This window comes from Barbatula barbatula, assembly GCF_947034865.1.
Source record: "Barbatula barbatula genome assembly, chromosome: 4".
Classification (NCBI taxonomy): domain Eukaryota; kingdom Metazoa; phylum Chordata; class Actinopteri; order Cypriniformes; family Nemacheilidae; genus Barbatula; species Barbatula barbatula.
Genome location: NC_136768.1, coordinates 6,666,482 through 6,692,359, shown reverse-complemented (window position 1 = coordinate 6,692,359; position 25,878 = coordinate 6,666,482). Strand labels below are relative to the sequence as shown.

At 41.2% G+C, this 25,878-nt stretch overlaps 1 protein-coding gene across 1 annotated transcript in view; it reads left to right on the top strand.

Moving 5' to 3' along the window:
- plxna4 (plexin A4) overlaps nucleotides 1-25,878 on the top strand; it is a 172,893-nt gene that overhangs the window by 21,579 nt on the left and 125,436 nt on the right. The window contains exon 3 of the mRNA XM_079455328.1: nucleotides 5,206-5,388. Coding sequence (XP_079311454.1) covers nucleotides 5,206-5,388 — 183 coding nt within the window. The remainder of the gene's footprint in view (nucleotides 1-5,205; nucleotides 5,389-25,878) is intronic.

Sequence of the window (25,878 nt, the reverse complement as noted above, 5' to 3'; positions counted from 1 at the left end):
GGTGATTTTTAACTTTTATGTTTAAAGAGACTGTAGTAAGGATACAGCTGATGTAAGAAGGCTTCATGACACACCTGCCCTTTAGATACCATCAAAGGTCTTTGAAAATCCTGTCCTGTGGCGGTGTTTAGATGTTGGATTTTACCGTATATGTTAACGGCACAGGAATGCCTTGAAAAGGGGATTTAATGGTGTGATTTAGATCAGCAACACTCCTTTTGACATCCGACAGTTAGTTTGAAGTTGGACGTGCTGCACGGAACAGGCCGATGTTGGGTTAAATCAAGGCAACAGTGCTTTCAAATAGAGGTCTGCTATGAAAGTCTAGCTCACGGTCAATTAAGTTATTAAATGTCATTACATGCAGAGAGTTGTACGATACTACTCAACCTGTCTTTGTGGCGATCTCTGGGTAATGTCAGGGCTGGGTAAAGCCCACGTCAGAATAGAAACAAGAACTGAAGACTTCTTTAATTTAAGAAGCAGTGTGAAAACAAGCGTGAACAATTGAGACAGAGAAATGAATAGAGAAAAGGTAATAGAGGTCGAGTGACAGAGTGCTATTACGCAGGATTGTTGCCTTTATTCTCTACTCCATCATTCAATTATACGACCCATCAAGAACACCGACCACGCATCTTAAATATTTGGCTTGGAGTTGAACCCCAAACCCTTCCATACTAAACAAAAACCGCACCATTGCACTACTTAATTTATAGAGCTAAGTTGCAAATAGGTATTTTGATCTCAAAAATAAATATTTGTGTATTTTGCCTCCGGCCAAATGCACCTAAACCAAACAAACGTGTTACAAACAAACAACCGCTCAAGTGCAGGAGATTGGGGTGCGCATGAGGATCGGTGTGCTCCGAGCTGATTGAGTGTTGATATAATTACGTCGAACATGGAGCTGAGATTTGTGGGAAATAATGTCTTTGTTGCTAACAACAATCCCCGCATGAGATATTACTTGAGCATGAAAAGGAAAGACTCTGAAAGGCTAATTATATGACTGTGCAGAATTAGCTCTTGAAGAGCCGATTCATCTTCTCAATGATGTACACTTGCCATGCTGATCAGGCTTTATTTGCATAAACTGAGCATTTTGATCAAACTGTGATCTATTAATAGGGTCTTTTTCACCCTCACAGGTTTTTTAAGCCTGGTGCATGCCGTGCTGTTTTCTTTCTGTCCTTTATGGCAGTTCCTTGTTATGTGTGATGATAAAACCCTGTTGAGAACATAGTGTGTGACATCAACGTTTTTAAAATATTAATATAAAAAGTATCTTAGGACTTCAAAGGGTAAAATGTTGGCCAAGTTCAAACAGTGGTTTCAAAAACATTTTGGAACGTAGTCAAGTTCATCATACTGTAGTTCAAGCCCCGGTTTATTGTCCCCGATCCTTTTACTTCTTGTGCCAGAGGTTTCTCTAGCTTGGTCCCGTACGTGCTCAGATTGGACAAAGGACCTTAAAAAAAGCTCCTGAAAAAGCATCTGATTTCACTTGTTGTCTTTCTGTAAAGGGACACAGAGACGCCCGCTCAGGGAAAGAGAACCGTCTTTGTGTTTCAGGAGCTAGCAAGGCAGCAAGCGGTCCGAATGACCCCATTCTGCTTCCGCGCCTCTGGAACGAGTTCAGATGAAAAAAACAGCGCCCGCGTCGATCCAAAGGCTTTAAGTTGCTCTCGTCTAACCGTTCCCTCCTCCTCTTTTACACCTTCAGACGCGCAGCGTGAAATTGCCAATAATGCAGCGGCTTGTTCGCATGCCACGCGCCGGCAGCGAGCGAGAGAGTCGTAGATGCAAGGAAAGAAGAAGAGGTGATGAAAAAACTGTGAAAGTTGGGAGAGATTGATGGGTGCTCTCCCTGTTGCCCCCTCTCGCGCATCACACCCGGGGGGCGGATCGTTGAGAGATGCCGTTTGCGTTGGGATGGGCTGAATAGAGATAGAGGAAATGTCATGTTTATGTGGCTAGGTAATGAAAACTAGTCTGCTTCCTGAAAGGTTGATTGACAGGAAGCCTATTTCATTAGATTGCAGCACATAGGTTCTGATTGGCATGTTGTTCTCCTCGCCAGGAATTACGTGGCATATGCCAATGAGGAGATGAGAAGACACATGCTTTGTCACCAAGCCCCCCCCCCCTCTGTGTCACTGGCATATGCGCTCTGCCATGCGAGGCCTGGGACTTCTGATAAAATATCCGCTGTGCCAAAAGGCATGAGTGTGTGTCATAGATACTTGTGGCAGGATATGATGGTCATTGAGTTTATTCTTAGCAAAACTACCCTTCAGACAAAGTGTTAAGAAGCAATATTGGCGACGACATCTCAATGAGGATTTTGTAATCTGATTTGAACAGTATTTCTAAATGTATGCTGCACGGAAACACTTGTTGACACAAGTCAACATTTGAATGGACATTATTTTTATTTTATTAAATGTTACATTGTTTTTAAATAATAATATAAACAATTATTTGTTTATTCTTTTTTACAGTAAATTTTATATTATTATTTGTCGATTTTCTTTAAAATTATCAATAAATTAATCGATTCATCATTAATACCACAGAAGACATATGGAGAGCTTCACTTTATCAAGTCCACTGGATAGAAACACCTATAATGGTGTACAAAATACATCACAGTTCCAAACTTAATGCTCACTTGGCTGAAAAGTTTTTCTTGATCTTGAAAACTTTTTAATATGAAGGCGTATGTCTAATTATTTAATAATATTTTTGGTTAGATTGGTTAGATTATTTTACATCCCATCTGCTCGTGTGGTTCCTAAAAGCCTTTGTGTTCAAGTTAAATGATCAACAGTCAACAAGCATTATCTATTAAACTACAAAGATAAATTCATCTGTCATCGATTAGTAGTTAACATAATATTTTGTCCGATTCATGACCATTAATAATACCAGGATCACAAGTGATCACTATATTTGCAAGGACGTTTAAAAAAAATGGCACCCACACGATAAATATAGCTGTTTTTTGTGAGTCAGTTTAATCGTAACCTCAGAGGTGGCTGTAATGTCTCTCTAACAGTTTCTGCCGACGCTGTGAGCTCTGCTGTGTTCGAATTTTACATGTTATGACCCGTGTAAGCAAGATAAAGGCTGCTGTAGGGTGCGATTGCGGCTGGGTGTTATTTTTATTTGCCTGCGTAAGCAGGTGCGCATGTAGAAGCAGGTTCCTGCTGTATCAACAACCCGTGATGATTCATGGCCCCCGATACGGACAGGAGACATCTGCAGAAAGACTAGCACTGCAGAAAACAGATCTTTCATGTAGCTGCGGTTTTCTAACAAGAGCCGCATGCTAGAAACGAAGACCATTAGTCTGCCCTCGCGCAGCCGAGCCGCACGCAGGCTTCAGCTGACAGCCGAACATTTCTAAAGGTCAGACATCCACAGAGAGAAGAAAAACACACAACTTTTAACATTTCCCTATTCTCTCCCACTCCCTCGCCGTCTCCCCTTAATTTCTTTATTTATTCTTCATTCCGACTTGGAATTGAGTGCTGTGTTCTTCATCGATTCGCCCGATCACTCATAAACCGCCATTTTAGAGAGACAGCCCCTCTTCCATTTGCTTAATGAAGGGTCTCGTATCTTCTGACCGCTGACAAATAGACATTTGCTATATTGCATGTGAAGACCTGTCCGCTCGAGTCTACCGGTTACTTGATTGATCGTGTCTCTCTCAGAGGTCGGTCCGATGCGGCCTCCGGGGGATGAAATCACTGGAGATTGGTCCCACAACTCACAATGGCTTTTCAGACAATGATGGCCTGTGAAGACAAACATCATTAGCCGGGGTCTATTGTTATAAAGATAAACACAGCCCTCGGATGTAATTGAAGTCTCAGGGGAATATGTACATTATTTCAGTGAATACATAATGAGTTGTGTATGATTGATGATGTACACCCAGATGCTTCCTCTCACGACCTGGGCATCGCTTAGTTTTGCCCTTTACCCACATTGTCACAGGGGACCGAACTGCGGCGTGGTGCCTGGGGGCAAAATGCAATTCAGGCCATCTCGTGTTTCATGATCTTAGAGAGAGAATATGCCATTAAAAACTTAAATATTAATGGTAATTTGGTTGAAGACACCTGTTATCCGTTTTCACGGATGGACAATTATTGGCGAACCTTTTAGAATCAAATTAGACATTTTAAAGGGGCTGACATCATGCAGCGCCGACCATTATTCATGAAGACAAACACAAATGTTATATTGTCTCTAAAGTCAACATGAAATGACATTAGAAAGCAATTTAAGGGCTGTAATGTGATGCATTTCCAGGATATTCAATAAATGTACTTTTTTATTGTGCTTACACAATAAGACCAGAAATGTGCATAGGGTCAGTTTTTATTTTTATGTTATTTTTTTAAATGTAACAATATTTGAATATATTAAATATTTAATAATTACATGTTTCCTATTTTAAGGAATAGTTCACCTAAAAATGCTCCCCGTTATCTTATCCATAGTATTTTTCATTCCTCCTATGGAAAGTCATTTTTGGGGGTGAACTATTCCTTAAGTAAAACACATTGTTATTTATATATTTAAAAAATCTATTTATATTAAGATTCATAATTCTTCATTCAGTAGCGGCCTGAGGAATCATGAATGACCTAAAAGCCTTCAGCCTTTCATATTTGGCAGCATTTGAACTGTTATGGTTTCATGGCCTACAAATTTCCCAGCAATCATTAATCACGCCTTCCATTTTACACTCTATCCAGAGGTCTGCACAGCTCTTTCAGTGGATGTGTTTCCTCACAGCAGACTCAAATATAAAAGCATTACCAAATGATCATTTGTTTATCAGAAGCTCTACATCACTTCATTGTGGCTGACACTCGCAACTGTTCCCGCAATATGTTATTTGTCAAAAATTCACGCTGCATCACCTGATACGCCACATTTAAAGACGCTTTTTACCCGAAGTGATAAATACACCCAGTCTTATATCAGATAATCTCCGCAACCCTATTTTAAATACGGCTGAATAGATGCTAAATAGTGACATTGATGTATGTGATATGAATTCTGCCTTCATAAGGTACGGCTGACGTGCTTTTTCTGACTCGTTTTGGCCAACGAAACAGCTCTCATATTTGCAGACGTTTTTTTAACAGTTGAATTTAACACCCGCTGCCTTTTCCTTTTTAGCTCCTCACCATCGATGACAACTTCTGCGGCCTGGATATGAACGCCCCACTCGGCGTCTCAGAGATGGTACGTGGGATTCCTCTATTCTCAGAGTCCAAGGACAAGATGACGTCTGTTATCGCCTACGTGTACAAGAACCACTCTCTGGCTTTCGTGGGCACCAAAGGTGGACGTCTAAAAAAGGTAAGACCCTTGTTTCTTGAAATGGCAACGGATCTGTTGTTTCTTTGTTTTTGATCCATCGATCACATCATTGTAACCTTGTAAAAAGCTTTCGGGATCCAGGAAGTGTTGTTCGGTAATTGCTGATATCAGGGATTGGTTTGTAGACAGAATGACGCATGAAAAGATCAGAGGTGGTCTGCTTTAACCCACCCTGTAGGAACGTTAGATCTGGCGAGTTACGCAACCGTGGTCATCTTATCCGAGGTGTGTCGAGAGGGATGGTTGGGAAACACCGGGCCGAGAGGACCGTGTGAATGCCTGCGCAGGCAGTGGCTGTTGAGGGTAATTGGATGATGCGGTGCAGAGGCTTTCGGCCTGGTACCCTCTCCTCTGACTGAGCCTCTGTGGAGGCGTGTCTGAAACGAATCCGAGGGCCAGCCAGACACAGCAGAGAGACGAAAATAACATTAAAATAGAGAGAGAGAACACTGGAAAGGAGGGGAAGACAGACAGAGAGGAAGAGAAAACGACAGTATAATTTTTCTCAAGTGCTAAACCTCCAGGGTATTGGTGTTACAGGCGGACAAATCTTTGCCAAAAGGCAGAATTCCAATTTTAACGCATTCTTGTTATTGTGGTGCCGGTTTGTGTTGTTGGATCTGGCTGTGGATGAGAATCCAGGACTAGTCCCAAAAATTCCTGTAAACAGGAGAGGTAACAAGCATTCCAGATTTATTAAAACACATTTCCTGCTTTTGTGGAAGAATATGATGAAAAATACAGACAGAAAAGTACAGATACAAACAAGTGTTACGGCCAAATCACCAGGGAACAGACAGTCAACACAGTGATGTTCTTGTTCGGCCAGACGGACAAACCACACGCACACACGCGCGCACAAACCTTTTAGTTGCCATTTCGGTGATTGCAGATCTCCGTGGAAAAAAACAGCGGATGATGTCACTGTTGTCATTTCGGCAGACCGAGACAAAAAAAACATCTCACAATCATTAATCAATGAAAACGAGTTTATTACCGACCCTAATGGATAGTGAATTATAGACTGCCATCACGTCACACTAAAGGAATTGTTTACTAGCTGATGACGAACTCTTCAGTTGGCGTAAATATTATCCGTTGCATCTCTGACCCTGTTTATACGATCACACAGACTGTTGAAATTCCTAAGTCAAAGTATGAGCTTGTTTCGGTAGTGCTTGCATGAACCTATGAAAAAGACACAATTGTCAACGCAAACATTTGCATTTATTATGTCTCATCCCTGTTTTGTACACTCAAATGTTGAATGTTGAAATTAGGATTACCTAGGTGAACAAAAAAGCAGAATCCCCAGCAGGTATTTATTTTAAATTTAAAGCAGGATAATCCAGGGTTTACAGCGTTTACGGCTGCGGTTCTCCGACTGCAGTCCCCCGTTTGATTGACTCTGAGAGGAGGCGCAACTGCGGAATGTTCTGCGTCTCATCGCGTTAAAAGACAGAGCTGCAGCCAAACCCCAGAGAGAGGCAGTAGACAACTTCTTTACCCTCTAGAGAAAATCCCACAGACACATTTTTATGCATGTGCGCACACACATATGGCCGTCAGCATCAAACACAAAACGCTGTTTGCGACAGAAGCCGTTCGGCACCATGGCACTGTGACGAACCTCCACACCAGATGTGGTCCGGGGACTTTGAAACCTCTTTATCACTTCCTACTTTATCTTTCTGCCTCCATCTATCTGTTCATCTATCCCTACTTCTCTCAATCCAGCTGTCTCTCTTTTGGTAATTCCCTTTTCCCAACGGTGTTGGGATTTCAGGCAAGCCATCATTTTTTATGACTTTCAGGTTGTCATGGCCTGCTGTTTAATGAGAAGGTTGTATTTATGAGCACACATGAACGCCACATGTTGTAATAACTAGAGGGAGAGGAGACCAATGGTTGACTTTTTGGGTTTGGGGGCGTGTCTATTAAATAATGATGGCGGAGGATAATTATTGTGGGTCAATATAAGGATAGTTGATATATACTGTCCATGGTGTGACATCACAAAAATTCTGAAAACAAACTTAATATTATATTATTCTGTATTATAATATTTTATTTAAACTCTAAAATAACAGTGAAATAAATCTCTTTTCTATTTTGTAGAAGCTAAAATAACAGATCTCCCATAATTCTCTGTAGCAGCACATGAATGATAAAATATCTATTTTTATCTGTTTTCTTGCTTAGAGATTTCTCCGTTGGTCAGATGATGACCAGAGAGATTTATATTTAATAATTGATTTGGATTTTATTTATATGAAAACAATGTGTTATACTATTCAAACATCTCTGCATATCATGTGTTGTTGACAAACCTCTCCATTCCCTTTCATTCTTCTCATTGGCATCGACTTTGCCCTTCAAAAACCCTGCACGATGGCTTTCAACGTATATTAAATAGGCCATATGGCCGAGGCCCCAATCTTTCCTTTGGCTTGTCTCTACGTCAAAAAGGGTGAAATTAAACCTATTAATTGCGGTCAGCAGATCCGTTTCAAGCCAGCACGGAAGGCGACAGGCTTCTAATCCCTTTTGCGTGAGGCATTCGCAGCACCGCATGCGGGAGGGAATTTGAGTTCTGGCAGGGTCTGATGAGCCCACCAACACTCCCCCAAACCCCTGTGGAGGTGATAATGCATCCAGGCCCGCTGTCCGCTGAGGGAATCTCAGGCACTCACTCGATACAATGATCAACTAACCTTGAATCAGACCTGGCACAGGAAGGCCGGCTGACAGTGCCCGGCGTGAAAGAGAAAGAGGAAAAGGCGTACGTGTGCAGGGGGTGGAAGTGTGCGAGTGTTATCTGATGAGGTTCTGTGCATTTAGCCATGAGGGGTGCGCTGAAGTGAAATCAACAGCCCGGGGAGATGGCATTAAGGAGATGCACAGTTCAAAGGGCAGAATAAAATTGTTCGGAGGAGACGGGTTGCTTCAGCGTAAAGACTCAGATTGCAGGTTGTCGAGGGTGATGGCTGGTGGAAAAAGCTTCCATTTGTCTGTGAATGGGGAAAAGGTCACGTCATCCTTCAGGCGCTGCTCACGGCGTGTATGCCTCTCTGTGAATTATTGTTCTTTTCCTTTTCCTGTTTTACTGATTCAAGCAGGTGTGCATGGCAATGATGTTTGACTAGTTAAAATCTCATGCAAAGATTCTTGCTAGATACCAGAAAGCAGCCTAACTATCTTAAATTGGTCCTAAATCTACACTCTTAGAAATAAAGGTGCTTAAAAGGTGCTTCACAGCGATGCCGTAGACGAACCATTTTTGGTTCCACAAAGAACCATTTTTTCTTACTTTTTTATTATCTGAAGAGCCTTTTTTCAATACACGGTACCTTTGGTTCTTCGGATGTTAAAGATTCTTTATGGAACCAAGAGGTTCTTCTATGGCATCAAAGCACCGTTTGAAGCACCTTTTTTTTAAGAGTATAGATTGATGTTGTTTTGCGTGTATGCTTGCATGATGTCAACGTGGGTTTGCTGAGACCCTCACTGCAGATGCAGATTATTGAAATGATGTGTAAGAGCAAGAGCCACTGAAGCAAAGGATTATGTGTTGAAATTTAATGATGAAATATGCTGCAGGATAGCGGAGAAACGTTGGGTGCTAGTGTGTTATTAGTGTGTGCGTATGTGAACGTTCCTATATGGGTCGTGTGTTTGTCTGGGTGTGTGTCCTTGTATACAACAGTTTTATCACTCTCTCTGCAGCTGCTTATGCCAAACCCCAGAGGAAAACGCTGTGTTTTTACTCGGACCATTCTGCACTGAAACAGGACGGCCCTATAGAGAGAGACAGTATGAGAGTACACAAACTCATTCGTAAGAGACACTTAAGTATGTGTGTCCTGAATATGTAGGTAATGAAAGCGAAACTTAGGCCTCTTCTTGTGCTTATGAATCTATGGGAGCGTTGCCATGGCAGCCAGTTTGCTCACTCTCGCTGTACGCGTTGCAGTTTCACTTATAAGAGAAAAAGATGCTTCCTTTCATGTGACAACAATAAAATCTGTTTTTTTTTTAACAAAATGCATGTTTATGTTTATGCCAGTTTGATATTACTTTGCAAAATTTGATACGTGTATTTCAGTATTTAGTGATACTTGCATTTGAACACAACACACACTCCTCTCTCGCCGCCCACAGACCTTTACTCTCCTCTCTCGGTTTTAGTTTTAATGACTTGTTTGTGCTGTTTTTGAGGCGAGTTTAGCTGCAGTCGGTCTGTTCTGAGGCAGAGCTGGAAGCCTTTGCTGCGGTTGTTTTGTGGGTAAAGCCTGCAAACGGCAAATGAGAAGTGAGGCGCAATAATGACCTGGGAGCAGTCTGAGATCCACACCGCCGACAACACGCTGGCCTGTTAGTGCTGGGATCATACACACACCCGCCCACACGCACGCCTTATTATTCAGAAAAGGAGAGACCAAGACAGAATGAAATGGAAAAAGAAAAGGCAGCCTTATTTTGGCATTCTGTGAAACAAAACAGTCAGTTTAAAGACGTGTTCACACCGACACTAGTGTGCAGTCGAAGTCACTGGAATCAACAGTGAGCACTAGTAAATGTGATGCAACAAAGTGAAGCCACAAATAAAACCTTATAACTTCATCTAAACATGCAAGGAAGTAATGCTGTTGTTTTTCAGTTCCATTCAAATAGATTTTTAATGCGCTTGGGTATGTTTTGGCCTATGGTTGTCTATTAGATCTCTACAGTTATGAATACATTGAGTTTAAAAATATCACCGCTAGGTCATGCATATGATATATGGCTTTTTATAGTCAATCTCTGTTTGGTCCGCCTCCCTTTCCATTATGTATAATTGATAAAGCCACTTTGAGCTCTTCAGGGTTACAATACAAATAACCGATTACACGGGGCATCATGGGACTCGTAGTCAATGTGTTTTTCATAATGCGCTACTCTTGTCTTCTGTTATTAAGACACTGATGTTCTGTCGGATGTAACCTGGCCCCATTGATATTTCGATTAACCTTGTTTGATATTCAGTTTTTTTATATGCCATATAGTTCCACGTTTTTGAGATTCGTGGCTATTTTTTGTAAAGGAAACGACAAATCAGAGCTGACAGAGAAACCAAAAGAGTTGAATATTCCTGAGTGCGCTCATTCATGAGGAGGGTTATTCATCCCGATGTGAAGTGAATGCCAGAGCTCTGTAATCATACTGCAGCGATGGAGAATACGGGCACTGCTGTACCATTCAGTCCAGTTGAAGATATGCAGGGCTTAGATTACCATGTATATTTTAGCTGTGCTGTATCGTGTCCTGGCGGTTATGTGGAAGGGGTTATTCTTTATATGTGTGAATAACAGGTATTGTGTTGTTGTGTGTGTGTGTATTATCTGTGTATGTGTATGTGACCGTTCATTCCCTGTTCATATCAGTCCTCCGAATGTGCCACAGCCTTAGTGGATTGCCTTGCTTCTTACTGCCTACATAATGGAACCATTATGGAACCACATAAGTGACATTTTTAAACTAGAGAGCCACCGATACTAAATTTCATATCTGCAGATTTATTATTAATATGTCTTAACTTGTATGATGATGTTGAATGTCATTTCATATAATGATTATTAATATTAAATATTAAACATCAAACATCAAAATTATGTTTCTTAACATTTTCTATATACAGAAATTATTATTTTTGATTGGCAGGCTGTATAGGCACTAATCGTCGGTTGTTTTTAAACCATCGGGCGATAGTGTGAAAAAGAGCTTTTATTGACCGATACAGATTATTGGCCGATAAATTGGTGCATCTCTAATTTCAATTGATTCATTTACTTCGATACTTACAATCCTGCCTATGTAGGTAGTTTATCAGATTTTTAGACCGAGCATACTGTACAGCAGGGCTAGTAAATGGAGAGACTCGAAGAACGGTGTGCTTTAAGAAATGCACGTCCTGAGACTCCTCATACTCGAAAGTCCAAAACGCTGCTACAGTCAATACAAAAGTAATTCCGTGGTTCAAAACGTTATATTGACGTCTTATAAAGCGATTTGATCGGCCTGTCCAAGATACTTAATGTTATTTACAACTTTATAATCTGCGATCCACGAGCCACAGGCAGTCGGTTTGCACATGTGATAAAACACGTCTTGTGCCTTTGAAGGTAACTGCAGGAAGGGTACAACACGTGAATAGTTGTTTCAGGGATAAGGAAAAACTGTTCTGTTTTTATTACTGCATTCAGCATGTATGATTTAAACGGCTATATTTAAGAAAACAGCTGTTCATCTCCCTCCAGAACTCGCACTAGAAGGATCTGCCCTTCTTAGTGCGTGGGGCACATGAATGCGATTGGTATGAACCCGAAGATGCGATAGTAGCACAGACCAATTGATTCACTTTATAAGACACCAGTTTAACATCACAAGCGGAAGGGATTACTTTTGTGCTAAATGTATTAGCGTTTTGAGTTTTGGTAATTCAACCTTCATAAATATCTTCTTGAAAAAATTATGCCACCCACATCTTGGATGTACTGGGGGACTGGGGGGAGTAAATAAACAGATAATTCATTTTGGAATTAATGAATATAAACTACAATTAAAAAACAATATCTCTTTAAATTAAATTTTATACGAAGGCACAAACACTGAAAATACTGCATACAGTATTTGGTGCATGTTTTAATATATGGCCTATTTGTAACAGCATCAAAAACAGTATAAAAGGAACAACATGCAATAAATAACAGAAGTACAAAATTACCAAATTAATAAAAAAGTACACTATTTATACTTTTAGAATCTGGCCCACAGAGAAAAGTAGTTGAAGACCCCTGCTATACAGCACAGTCAAATAATGGGCATGTGTGTAGACCCGCCCCTTACAAGACCAGAAGCCTGTGGTTGTTTATGGGAAGTCCTAATGAAATGTTACGAGCCAGGCCTTTCCTTTTAAACAGTTGTAAACAGACTATTAAGACAACAGTAAAACCACACAAACGCCCTGGAGGGGAGGGCAGCCTTCAAACGGCAGCTTCGCCTTTCAGTCTCTTTTTGTACTAATGGACATCTGTTCACTAAAGCTCTCACTTTCAACATTATCTGAACTCGTAGAGGGAGTCAAACCACCTTGGATGATTGAGATTGTAGCGGTTGTGTGGGCTCATGGGTGAAAATTGGGTAATGGAGCTGATATATGGTAGCGTTTCTGAAGCTATATTTGGAACGGAATAGTAGTGAACTGCATACTGTACACAGTATTCTTCTTAATGTATCATGTGAATTGTTTTATTCATTTTTAGTCCAACTTGCAAACATGCAAAACGCCATGTCGAAAATGACAGAATAAAGTATTGCCAGCTGTTTTGTCATATTGGAAATGGAAGGGAAGGTTAAATGCATTGTGGGATATTGTAGTATTTTGCTCACACATACATTTCTAGGGATTGAGCGTACAAGCAGTACATCACTATTGAAAGTGTATTTCCCATAATTCTCAACCACAATCACTCCTGCCCATCTCCTGTCCAATCACCACCAGCACAGAGGAGTTCCAGCAATTTCATAAAGGCCACATCCTGCCCAAACAGTTTCAAACCATTAATATCAATATTTTTGCCTGTACAATGTAACGTCTTGTGATTTTGTATGTCTTTATTATTCAAAGCAGCTGCTTCTGTGTAAGATGAGTAGTCAAACATAGACTGCACATTCAAGAGACACTTCTGTACGGTTTAATCAATCCGGTTTGAGACGATGACGAGTCATCTGCGTGTGTGTGTTCGTGACGAAGTGTGCTTTAATCGGTAAGCGTGTAGGATGTTGAGGAAATGATTAGAATGAGACATGCAGAGGTGCCACTCCTTTCAGCTGGATAGGAACTCCTTGATTCTACATTAATTACTCAGTGTATCAGACTGTGAACGTTACCTTTCAAACGTTTAATTAAAACCAAAGTTGATCTTTAATTAAATAGTGCGGCGAAAGGTTATTCGCATTCATTCGACGACTCGAAACTTCCATTGTTTTAATTAGTCTTCAAGATGTCTTAGCGTGCGAAAATGACGGTCGAGATTGTTGTACGTGTTTTTCACAGCGATCGATTTTTAAGACCCGTAGACCATAAACAACAAGAAGCACTCACTGTTTCCGGATTTTTACCATTACACAAACGTTAGACAGAATACAACCAATTTGTGGTACTTAAACGGTTGCGTAACTTTTAATATTTGAATCCCTCCTTTGTTCCCAACTCCAATGCATGAATTATAACATCAGTGAATGTGTCGTGTTAGAGTAATGCTGTCTATATATATATAGATATATAGTCTGTCCTGCTTAACTGCAAAGCCAGCTCTTTATCATCATCGTTGTTCCTTCATCTCTCTCTGATTTATGAGCCTCCCTCTTCAAATATCACTGTAACAGTAGCGGACATATTGCAGGTGAGCTTACATCAGCCAATCACAGCGCTCCATCTGGTCTCATAAGGTGACCGTAGCGACTCGCTGCTGTGGAAGCAGGAAAATGGGTTTCCTCACAACTGGGTCACTCATTTTCCTCCCTAGACAATACAGCATTGGAACAACCTAGAAAAGGTGTGCTGGATAACCGTTTATGTGTGTGCGCGCTTACTCTTTAGGTATTTTCATTTTGTCAGTGTTTGTAGGATAAATACAATTTGCATATGAATGATGCTGCACAACTATTGCGCTTTCTTTAGGCACATTCTTTTTAACAAGATTTATGAAATAATGCAAAAATTAGGACGTCCATTCCTTCCATTTCCCTCGTCCCTTCATCCCTCTGCCGACGGAACCATCACCCATATCTTAATAAGTGGATTCTTATCTCGGCTACACCGTCTCTCCCAAAGGATTATGGGGCTTTTCGCTACGCTCATGGAATGGTAATTACTGATCTTTGAGAGAAACACATTCTACTCCAGAAGATGAGAGATACATGAGATGCGTTGCTCATTAGGGCCCGTGCCCCCGAGTTTGACTTACACATGCATTCATCACTGTGCCATTTGGGTTTGTTGAAAATTAAAACAAGTGTGGGTGTTTGTGCGCATGCATGTTGCATGTAATGTTTCCTAGGGGATACAGAAATAAGATTACGTTTTTTAGATGAAGTGGTCTGGCAAGAACACACATGCAGTCTTGTGCTCACCCACATACAGTTGTTGTAACTGCAATATCGTAAAGCAGAACATGCTATTCAAGATTGGCTGTTTTCAGCTTGTTGCCCATTGAGTCACCAGGCTTAAAATTCTGAATGTGATTCTTGGAAAGTGGGACGACAAATCTCACTGCAGCAAGACTGTAAGTTTGGGTGTGTGCATGTCAGTCTTTCTTTTTACTATTCAGTGCTCAAATATTCTACTGTGTTGTAACTGCCAATGGTGGACAAAACGTTGCATGGGTCAACAGAAAGACATTGGAGAGATGCATTTCATTTAGTTTTGTGCATTAGGAACTAGTCAATGCTTTGGGTTGGTTGCACTAGTTTTATATGATGACAGCTGGCAGAATATTTCACAAACCGCATGTCCTATCATATTTGCATGTCATTTCTTTACAAACCAAATATATTTGTATTTTGGAGATTGTGTTTGAGGGAATTGTAATTGTCGACGTGTTAAATTTTAATGCCTCAATCCAATCCTACACCTCCCTTTCGAAGCGCTACGGTGGCTGACACATCACTAAGATGTAGTCATGTTTTCGCTTTCTTCTTGAAGGAGATAATTTTGTCTGCTTAGGGCTACTGTAGAAACAACATGGGGAATTCCATGTATGGGGGACCCGCGGTGTATGTAGATAGAAATAGCTCATAAGATAATCAATATGTAACGCATCATTATGTAAGATCTTTATACACGTCTGAAGACATGTATGTATATTATTTTACATATCTGTCAATAGATACTCAAAAAATGACACACAGCACCTTTAAACCTAAGCTACGAAAAGGCACGAAAAAGCATGGTTGTGCACTTTTACTTTTAAATCACCCCAAAAAGTACAAGGCATCATGGGAAATGAAGTTCCAAGGACTTTCAAATGATGATCTTTGAAGGGTTTTTTATGCGGTTAACAAAAGAAAGTGCTGACAGACATTGTGCTCCCTCGAGCTTGTGTCCTAGTTTAGAAACTCTCAGTATGTAATCAAGTAAACCTTCTCGCTGAAAATGACATTGTGGAAAAGAGAAGATCGTGCGTAAACGTTCAGCATTTTATAAAGGTGAAACATTTGCATTTGTGCATGATGCATTTTATCTGCATTGATACGATTTGCCAGTTTGTTTCCTGTTTGTTTCCCCTGGTTGTATCAAAGCCCTGATCTTGTGTTGCTAGTGCCATACGGCACCAGCCGACCTATAGGAACCAATTAGGACTTATTCCATTTTCTTTCTCCCTCGGTTAAAGAGATTTTCTGCGTTTGCTGAACTAAAACACCGCAGAAGGACCAGGGCAATTGTATTGGATTTGTCTCTAATTGATTTCTGTTATTTCATTATAGCTGTTTAGTCTCAGCTGTTCGCCTGGCAAACCAACCGTTTGTTTGCTCCGTAGACTTGTTCCTCAGTGGGCTATACCCCATGCTGACTCGTTGCAAGGCCTCATCTGTTTTTATGCGGTAGGCTTTTAACACAAACATGGGTTTCGCTCTGTCACGGAGCCCTTCTGTTTACACCATTAAGAGAGCTGAGAATTGATGTAATCTTCAGCTCCAGAAGGTCCATTGGACATATATGGCCCTTAGGCTTTCCCCTGATGAGTCTTGCTGGTTCTTGATGTGTGGCAGAACTCTTTCAAGGAACGGTACGATATGAATCCACACAAACACACACACACACTTGGTTACTATTTTCTTAGTTTTAGCCAAATGTTCGTTTTAAAGGAGACCCCACTCCTTGACCCGGCACCCTCACCCATTGGATCGGCAATCACTCTTCTTATCAGGGAAGGACATACATAATTGATTCAGGAATGAGGAGTGAAATTACGATGATCTATTGAAAACGCCGACTCAGACCGCCGTGGCTATTTTGGGTGTGCCAGGCCGGAAACTAACTCTTAGAGTCTCTAAGGATACCAGCTCACTTAACCTTACAATGTCTTTCAAGAACACAATCTGCGTAAATGAAAGCTTAAAATTGAGTTAAATGTGCTGGAAGTTGATTTAACAACCGATAATTTTTTCTTGTAATAATTTCAGTGGAACCATGTGTTTGAAATAAAAAGGTCCCGTTACAGTCAGTGGTTTGATTCAGACACAGTTCTGTACTGTAATTTCTCAGCGTCTCTGTATAACAGAATTACACTTGTATCGTCTGTGGCAGAAACCCTATACGGGATGGAAAGCAACGAAGCGCCTTTGTTTTTATGAAACGCTATCCACTGTTTCGGCAGCCGAAGTATCTGTTTCCACACCTTCTGCGGGCCACAATCGATGAGACGGATCCATTTCTGTAGAGTTTTGTGTGCAGTGTTTTCCCAGGGCCGTGGGTTAATGAATGGCCATTTTGCAGAGTCTCATCTAGTCTCATCTCTGATCTCTGAGTGCTGGTTATCTCTCTCTTTGTCTCAGCCAATGGGCATTTCTCCAAACACACAGCTTCTAGGCCAGATACCTGGAGAGGATAATTCAATATTCTGCTTAAAGATATTATAATAATAGTTATAATGAAACTGTCAGTTTTAGCAGTAGTATAGTTGTGCCTTGTTTTGTAAATGTTTTATATTTAAAGTCCCAGTGTATGAAATGTAGCAGCATCTTGTGCTGAGGTTGCGAATTGCATCAAACGGATCACTCCCCTCCCTTTCGAAGCACTACGCTGGCTGACACATAACGCTTCATTTTGTAAGGTCTTTATACACCTCTGAAGACAAAGTGATGTATATTATATTACATTTCTGTCATTAGATCCTCACACATCACCTTTAAATATAATGTTTTCATGAAAACTCTGACCACTTAGCAATTACAAATACACTTTATTTTTGCTTTCTGTGTGTTAGTTTGAGTGGAGTGGTGCCACAAAACACGCAATAAATCCCTCGAACCTTTCTTCAGACTTTATAGCCATTAGTCTGTGTGTCACATGTAAGCTTGGCTTTTAGCTGTATTAAAAGAGAGCGTTTGTTTTGCCCAGCCGAGTCCAAAGTTACAGTCTCCTGTCTGCACGCCGTCATAACACTCACGCTGTTTTCACCTCATGTCTGAATGAGCCGCTGATTTATAGGTTTAGAGGTGAAGAACGCGGCACATCATATTGCGAGCGAGAGGCCATTTATACATTGCACTCTCTCGCTTTCTCACCTGTCCAACAGTATTGATCATGCTCACCTTTTGCGCTCCCGTTGAGGTGATAGCGTGACCTTCCTAGACGTTCCATTAGTGGTATTAGTCTTCCATCTAATCTCCTTCAGCACGCTAGGACCCCCGGTTTAGGCTGTAGAGTCAGATCGCTGCTAACTTGTGTCTGTATTGCTGAGGTTTGGGTGAGTCTGAATCATGAAAGGAATGACGCACTTAGATGTTGCTTGCTCGGCTGCTTGCAGGTTTAGCGGTGTGAATGTCGCTGAAGTAAGATGATGATGTCAAAGGAGCACAATTTTCTTAAAGAAACTAAGTAGATGCCCCAGAGAACTGTCTTTATTTCTTATGCCAGATTTCCACTGCTCCAAACCTTGTATCTCCACATTTCTTGATTTCTGTTGCGATGAATCATTATTATTATTCACCCTTTATGTTTGTCACTAAAATGTATGTTCTTTTTTTTAAACTACTTCAAAGTGCTTGTGAACTTTGACAACACAGTATTTAATCATTTAAAAAGTACAGTTGATTTTTTTGCAATTTCCTGAAAAACAGCAAATTTGAGCATCCAAAGTTTTGGAAGGACAGCGACGATATCATTGTTGTTAAATTGAGTTAAATACGTGAAAAATATGTAATAGTTTGGTTAAATTCAACATTTTGGCTTGGGTGGATTTATGAAAAGTGTTGTGGCAGGGTGGGCACGGACCCAGGAGCCATAGTGCCAACCCTTCTAGGGGTTCAATTTCAACACCAGATGTAAAGAATCACTTTAGAGAAGGAAGATAAAAGGATGAAAGGATAACTGATCGAATCATGGTCATTTTATACCTGTTCAATTTAAGTTTAGGTTTCGATTCAAACTCTCTCCCTACCAAGCAGAGTGGCATGTTTCTTACAACGCCTTGTGGGCCTTATTTGTTACAGTTGAAAGCCTTCTACAATGATTCACGGATAAATGATTTTCACCAGCGGCCTGCAGGGGTTCGAACTCGGCCCAGCGGCTGCCAGCAATTCTCACGTCTACTTCATTGTATAAACACCAGTGTTTGTAAATAGATAGAATTGCCTTCAGCAGCTTGAAACCTAAAATATCCAACTTCATATAGAGCCTATGAATATAGAGTTTTATAGGGAATGATCTGATGAAATGCTGCGTACACACACATAATAAACGTCACTCCTCGACAGAGAGAGGCGAGAGAAGAAGCGCATGAGATCATAAAAGAAGACGGACTGTAAAAACGTACAACCCCAGATGCCCCGCTGTTTATCCAAACACAGCATTTTCCCACTAAATCTTTCAAAATAAGACACCCCACAGATTAAAACAAGGACATCTGAGCCCCCCACCAGAGGTCAGGGTTAGAAAAGTGATTAATCTGCCAGCAAGTGTAAATAGGATCATTAGTTTAACATGAGAATCGAATCAGATTAGTGAAAGCGCAAAATATTACAAAGAGGGAGAGCGGAGTGGCTGACGTTTAAATGCCACACACGTACACGTGTTCTTCTGCGCCTTTTCCCTCTTTTTCTCCACAGCGGCTGATAATGCACGCGTAGCCCCCGGTCGCAGCTCCAATTGGAGAGTGATATGAACTATGTCATTTGCTGTGATGCGATGTTGAATAGTGACAATATAATGACATGGGTGGGTGTGAAGGGGAAGAGTAATGGAGAAAGATGAGAGAGAGAGAGAGAGAGAGAGGAGTGTAACATGTTGGCTTTCTGTGTAGTTGAAATTAAAAACTCCCAGACTTCAAAAATCCTACTATGTCTTTGCCGGGTGACTTCTGTTATGGATTATCAGGACGGATAGCAGTAGACACACTATACAGAGACCCCCCTTGTGATATTTTTACTTTGATCTGCCCAGCTGAGCTTAAAGGCACAAACAAAAAATGGCAACATTTACAGACTTGCATTTTTCAAACCTTTTTCACATCCAAACAAATACAGCACTTGGCTAATGAAAAGGTTAGTTTATCATTAAACCAGCTCACCAGCTGTTTGACCTTGACCTTATGCCTAACCTTGACTTTTGACCTTGACCCCGTGCCCGATCTGTCCCTATTTAGAAAGCGTTTTTTGGAAGACATAGACAGTTGTATTCTTTTATTTGTATGGCCTGTCATGTTAGGATGTGCCTTTTAATCCAATTTGTTTATTTGTTTTTCTTATTTAAACATCAACATCAATGCTCTTTTATATGTTATCAAACCGAATACATCCTGCGGGTCTCAAAGGCTTCCCAGACCGGGGTAAGTTCAAGTAGTTTTGTTTTTTGTTTTGGATAGCTGGGATTAGAAAAACACAACAGGGAAAGTTTGGCTCATCCTTTAGTTCGTGGTTTGTTTTGAAAATCACTTTCTTTTGATGTTTCTTTCTTTTGTCTCACTGTCTCTCTCACTCTTTGCTGTCATCTCTAGTTTACAATGAAAGGTTTGGGCCTAGTGCAAAGGTTTACAGTGTTTTTTTTTTTAATCGGCTTAGGCTGTAATACACAGTTTGAGTTCTCTATGCAATATCGCACACAAACAAACACAGATATTCATCGCGTTGCATTTTTGAATGATTAACATGTTGGGAGGCAGCGTGTTTTTGTGAGAAGTCAGCCCAATGAGAGATGTTTCGGATCCAATAGAACCCCCCCACCTTCGATGGCTTGCTGTGGTATTAGAAAACCTCACCCCGGCCTGCAGTTCACACGCCGTACATGCCGAAAGACTTGTTCATTCCAGCTGTAAATGTGCACTTTACAAAACGCCAAAACAAGCAGATTGTATTTCACCTAGAGCCTCAGGATCCAAAAGATATTGCTTTTTCTCCCGTTAATATCTTCCTTCAAAGGGAATTCAATAGTGTAGGATTATCAAAATGTGGTTAGGGTTTGTTGGCCCCTTTTCACTGTTAGTTTATTCTACCAATAGCCAATGGGTCACCACAAAGACATGATCTGAACCTGTCATTCACACGGCGTCTTTCTTGCTTAAATAAACAGTTTTTTTTATATTAAATGTTTTGTATTTGTCTTAATTTGCTCACTTCTGTGAAACACTAAGGGAGATTTGCATGTTAAAATGCTTTGTTCCTTACAATATTGCATAACTGTATGCAATATTTTCCATACAAAACCATACTGTACAATACCTATGCATGATAAACAATGCCATTCATATCTTGATTTAATGAAGATGTACAGTAAATGGCAACCCCAGGCCTCATTCACTTTCATTGTATGGAGGAGCAGTTTTGTTTCTGGGTGAACGCAAGCACTCATAAACAACACTTTAAATGACATTAAGGTGTGAGACGTGAAAACATGTTAGTCATTCAGTGTTAGAACGTATAAATGATCATTCATTATTCTGTTAAATCGTATTGTTTGTTTTTATTAAGTGTAGTTGAAGTTTATTATCATATGTTAATAATAGCTGCTTTGGCAGAGAAAGATTTGTATTTGTGATGTATAAATTGACACCCTGAGCACAACAAAGGCATTATAATGAATGAACTGTGAACTGAATGATATCCGGACAATAACAAGCCTATTTTCCATTTTCATGATTAATGCTCGCCATATCCCAGCTGACCACTAAAGCAGAAGAACTGCGCTCTCTCACACCCCAAACACCAAGCAATTAGTCTCATAAATGATCCGGTTATTAATAAGCTTTGCGGAATAACAAACTACTGTCTGACACACCCTTGAATATTTCATTATTTTTCGTCTCATGAATTATGAATCATTTTCCATTACAGAATATGGCTACAATCCAACAACGATCACTAACCGTGAACTTTACATTACTTATTTCAAATAAGGTTTCCAGCCACGTCAGACAGAAAATCACGTCGAGATGTTTTCCCTAAATTTAAGTCAAACTCTAGCTGTGGATTAGCCTCAGGGTTAGTTTCAAGTCTGAAGTGGATGTGGATGTGACGTTCAGAGGGAGACGCATTGGTAAAACTGTCATACAGCGAAGAGATAAATTGAATTGCGAGCGGTGGATGAGGCTCTATTTTAATCTCTCCTCTATTTCAGCCGGCGTGGTTGATGGGCTCTGAGTGCCGTTGATGGAGAGATGATAGTCCCTCCCTCCCATCAGATAGCGCTGCATCTTTCCGCTCACGCACAAGATACCTGCTCAGTGCAGAGTCTATCTGTAAAAACAACAACAGCATCCAATCGCCTCCTTCAGATAAGCTCGCTAAGGAGAGCGGGGATTCTTTTTATTAACTGATTCAATGATTCAGTGAAACTCTAATCCTTCATCATTTTTTGGTCACACTTTTGATGAAGCCTGTCAGATGTGCATTCATTATTTTCAAGTATAGTACTATATAATGCATTTTGGCTTTTTAAGTGCTTACATTAAAGATGTAGTTGGGTCAAAAATAAAACTCTTTCTCCTGCGGAACACATTTTGTGAAATATCCAAAGTTTTGTCCATATGATGGAAGTCAATGGGAATATCTTATTTCGTGTTCCCGTTTGGAATGACATGAGGGTGAATAAATGATTCAAATATATTTTTTGCGTGAAGTATCCCTTTAAGTGTGCATTATATAGTGAAAGGTATTTTGAAAGCATTTTGATTATATATACAGTCTTCATGGAATGTGTTTATTTCTCCTCCCGTCCTCTCTTCATTTACCTTCTTTCCCGATCTTCATCTCTTCGGCTCTTTTGTCGGCAGATGAAAGTCTCCCCATGACTCTTTTCTTAAGCTCTCAATGAGCCCGAATGAACGGGAGGGATGAATCCCCCCACCCTAGCCTGACTCTCGCTGCGGGGAGTACAGAATAAGATCCGGGGACATGGCATGAGATCCCGCCACAGCCCCTGCGGGCAAGGGGGCGACATCAGAGTCTGTGTGTTACAGGGCCGTGCGTCAGTGGGGGATGGAGTCGGGCATTGTGAAGTGTTTTTTTATTAAACTATAATCCGGACAGCTGTTCTGGATAGATGCCCGCTCCCCAAACACGCCGACTCTCTGCCTTTGTGGCTTCCGCCCGTGGGCGAAAGATTCCTTTAATTATACACATCATGACACACACATCAAGACGCTGGTGTCATTTTCCGTTACACCACGAAGCGCAGCGGGGAACCCTCATTGTGCAATTCGCAGGGGCGCAGTTTGCGTGTGTGTCTGAGCGCGATATGAATCGCACGCTTGCCAAAATATTAATCACGTTTTTATGTGTCATAATAATTAACGACTTTGGTCGAAGGTACAGCTGTACCCCCTTTCTAGAGATATTCCCTCATCTGCATTAACATGTGCTCATCAACCCCTCACACGCTTTATCTCAAACACACACACACACACACACACACACACACACACACTTAAATGCAGTAGTAAGATCTGAGGAGCTCCTTCTACCTGCAGCTGGTCTTTGATTGAGTCGCGTCTCGCTGGGGGACCTCTCAAAGCGGGACACGTGCATCCCTCCTTTAATCACCCCTTCAGCCGCCTGCCAACTTTCCATTCCCCCTTTTTAGAGTCCCACTAACAATCACGACTCTCACTGAGGGGTGCGACGCTCTCCGTTTCTCTCCGTCCGCCGCCTCTTTTCAGAGCGCAGATATCAAAAGTGCCACAGTCTGAGCGTCTGAGTCTCCCACAGCCTTCAGATGAGTATTGAAATGAAGCTAATGACCGCTTTAACTCTTTCCCTGTGGGATGTGCATATGGGCAAAGGCTGACACCACTGATGCACAGAATAATCTCTGTTAACGGTCAATAAGGGCCTTATGTTACTCTATATTTGACCATAAAGAGATTTGATATGGTTGATTTCTCCATTATATATTTTTTTCTAGGGGTTTGTGGGGATTTGAACGGGACATGTACAACTATCTACTATTATCTTGGATACACAACCGAGTCCTCAACTAAAAAACAAACAAAGAAGTGAGCAATGATGGTGATCTTTACCATCTACTTACATCGATCAGAGCTACAAAATCAAGTATATTTTTTCCAAAAAAGGAACGAGAGCAGATGTTTAATACCAAGGGTGGAGGTTTTTCCTCTTTGATGTGTTAAGTGTGTGGGCGAGACTCAGTTCATTGGTGTTGCGCCTTTACCAGCAGGAGGGGGGCCGGGGGTCCTGATCTCCCCTCTGTCAGCTCAAGTGCTGTGCAGCTGCAGATATGAATGCCGAGACCTGGATTTGAATCAGGCAAACTAATAACTTCAGTTGACTTTAGTGCCTGCGACGTGTGATAGAGTTCACCAAAAGGCCTGTTTCACACCGGCGCCCAAGCTGCACAGCAACGGCACAACATTGCCACACATGCTATAGAGAAAATACATTATTTTTTGGTTGAAGCTCCACTTGCGGCCACACTTTTGCTACGCTGCTTGAACACGCAAAATGTAAATGCTAGAAACTGTTAATATGGAAATTGAAATAAATATCTGCAGTGTGAACAGGCCTAAAAAATAAGGATATTTGCTGGTGTGTCTGCTTTAGCCTACTCATACATGGGCTCAGTGAAAACCCCACGAGAGAGACGCTGCTTCAGGCTGTATTTCTCGACTACATTTGCTCCCGTGTGTGGCAAAATGTCTGAAATTAAAAATACATGTGCGCGACGATCAGACCGCCAGACTGAGTCACACAGTCGCAGAGAATACGAAATGTATTCGTCTTGCACAGAATGCTACATCGTTCTCCCAGTGTCTGTATTTGCGTTTCATTGTTTCTCAATTTTTGAATATTTCCCAAAGCACACAATAATGAGCAATATCAGACGCATGGCTGAAATGATGAAGAGACGTTTACAGCTGGGAGATGGACACTGGCCTTTCTTCGCATTGTTTCCATCCTCCCCTGTTGCTGGGTGTGAAACGAAAGAGAAATGGAGAAAGAGAGAGAAAGAGAAAGCGAGATTGAGCAGAATAAATCCCACTTGTTCGTGTTGAGAGGTGACACTTTGAAAAGGGTAGCGTTTCTCACCATTTTTCTTGGTTGTAGCTTGGACGTTGAAGCGCGAGGCGCCCGGCCAGCGTTTTTCGACGCGACACTCTTGAGGTGTCACTTTAGAGAGGCATTTTGGGGATATCTGTTGTGGCCGATAGAGTTTACAGTGAGTATCTGCATAGAAAGTGTCACCCGTCTAGTGTCAGGCGTCTGTTTGAAAAGGTTGATACTGTCAATCCTGGCGAACCAGACATTTTTCTGGAAACTATTGTGTAGTTTCACATGCACGCTGGATCCACAACACCTTAATGATCGTAGAGGTACACACCTCCAATCTGTGGTCAAATCCCTCGGTGGACCGGCCTCCCGCTCGCAGGGACTAATGAGCGGCCGTCTCACGAAAACATTAACCACGTGTGTCATAATAAACATCTTGGCTAATTCGATCATGCTTGCAACTACCAAAAGAGTCTAGTTCAATCAGCTAGTACGCATTTGACCAGGTTTATATCTGCAGAACCCAAATCAGAGCCGAAATGTGAGATGTTTCGAAGCATGCTAATGAGGATCTTAGCCAATACAAACCTCGATACATCCTGTTCTTTCAGGCCACGGTACAGAACATGTCTACGCATTCATGATGCGAGCCGCTCGGTGACCTTGACAAGCTGAAGTTGCATAGAAAACTCTGTCCTTCTTACTTTTGCCACAGTTGCCTTTCTCCGACTTTTGTTGCGAGCTGATTAATGTATTTGTGGAAGAAGCGCAGCTGCACGCTGTAGGGAGGATCATTTAAAACGATGCTGTTGGCACGCAAGACAGACAGACAGAAAAACAGACGAGCGTCTTGCAGCACAACGCTGTTGAAACATCTTTATTGTGCAAGTGTGTAATGAACTTTGGGCTAGTGCTCTTTTGGCACTTTTGCTTTATAGACCACTTTGCAAGATGTAACCACTGGTCCAGAAGCACTTCTGGTTTCAGTTTCAGTTCAGTTATTAACAGTAACATTAAATTGTTATAAATATTCTGTTGGTTGAATTTTGTTGAAACAGTTAACTTGTTGTAACTGAAACAGGAAGTTATTTTGGACCAGCGTGGAACCAGCATTTTTGATGTTATCCGAAGAGTTCTATAATGTTTCAATGATACATTACAGGTTCTGAGTTCTTCGAAGCACATGCAAATAAATAAATAAGAACT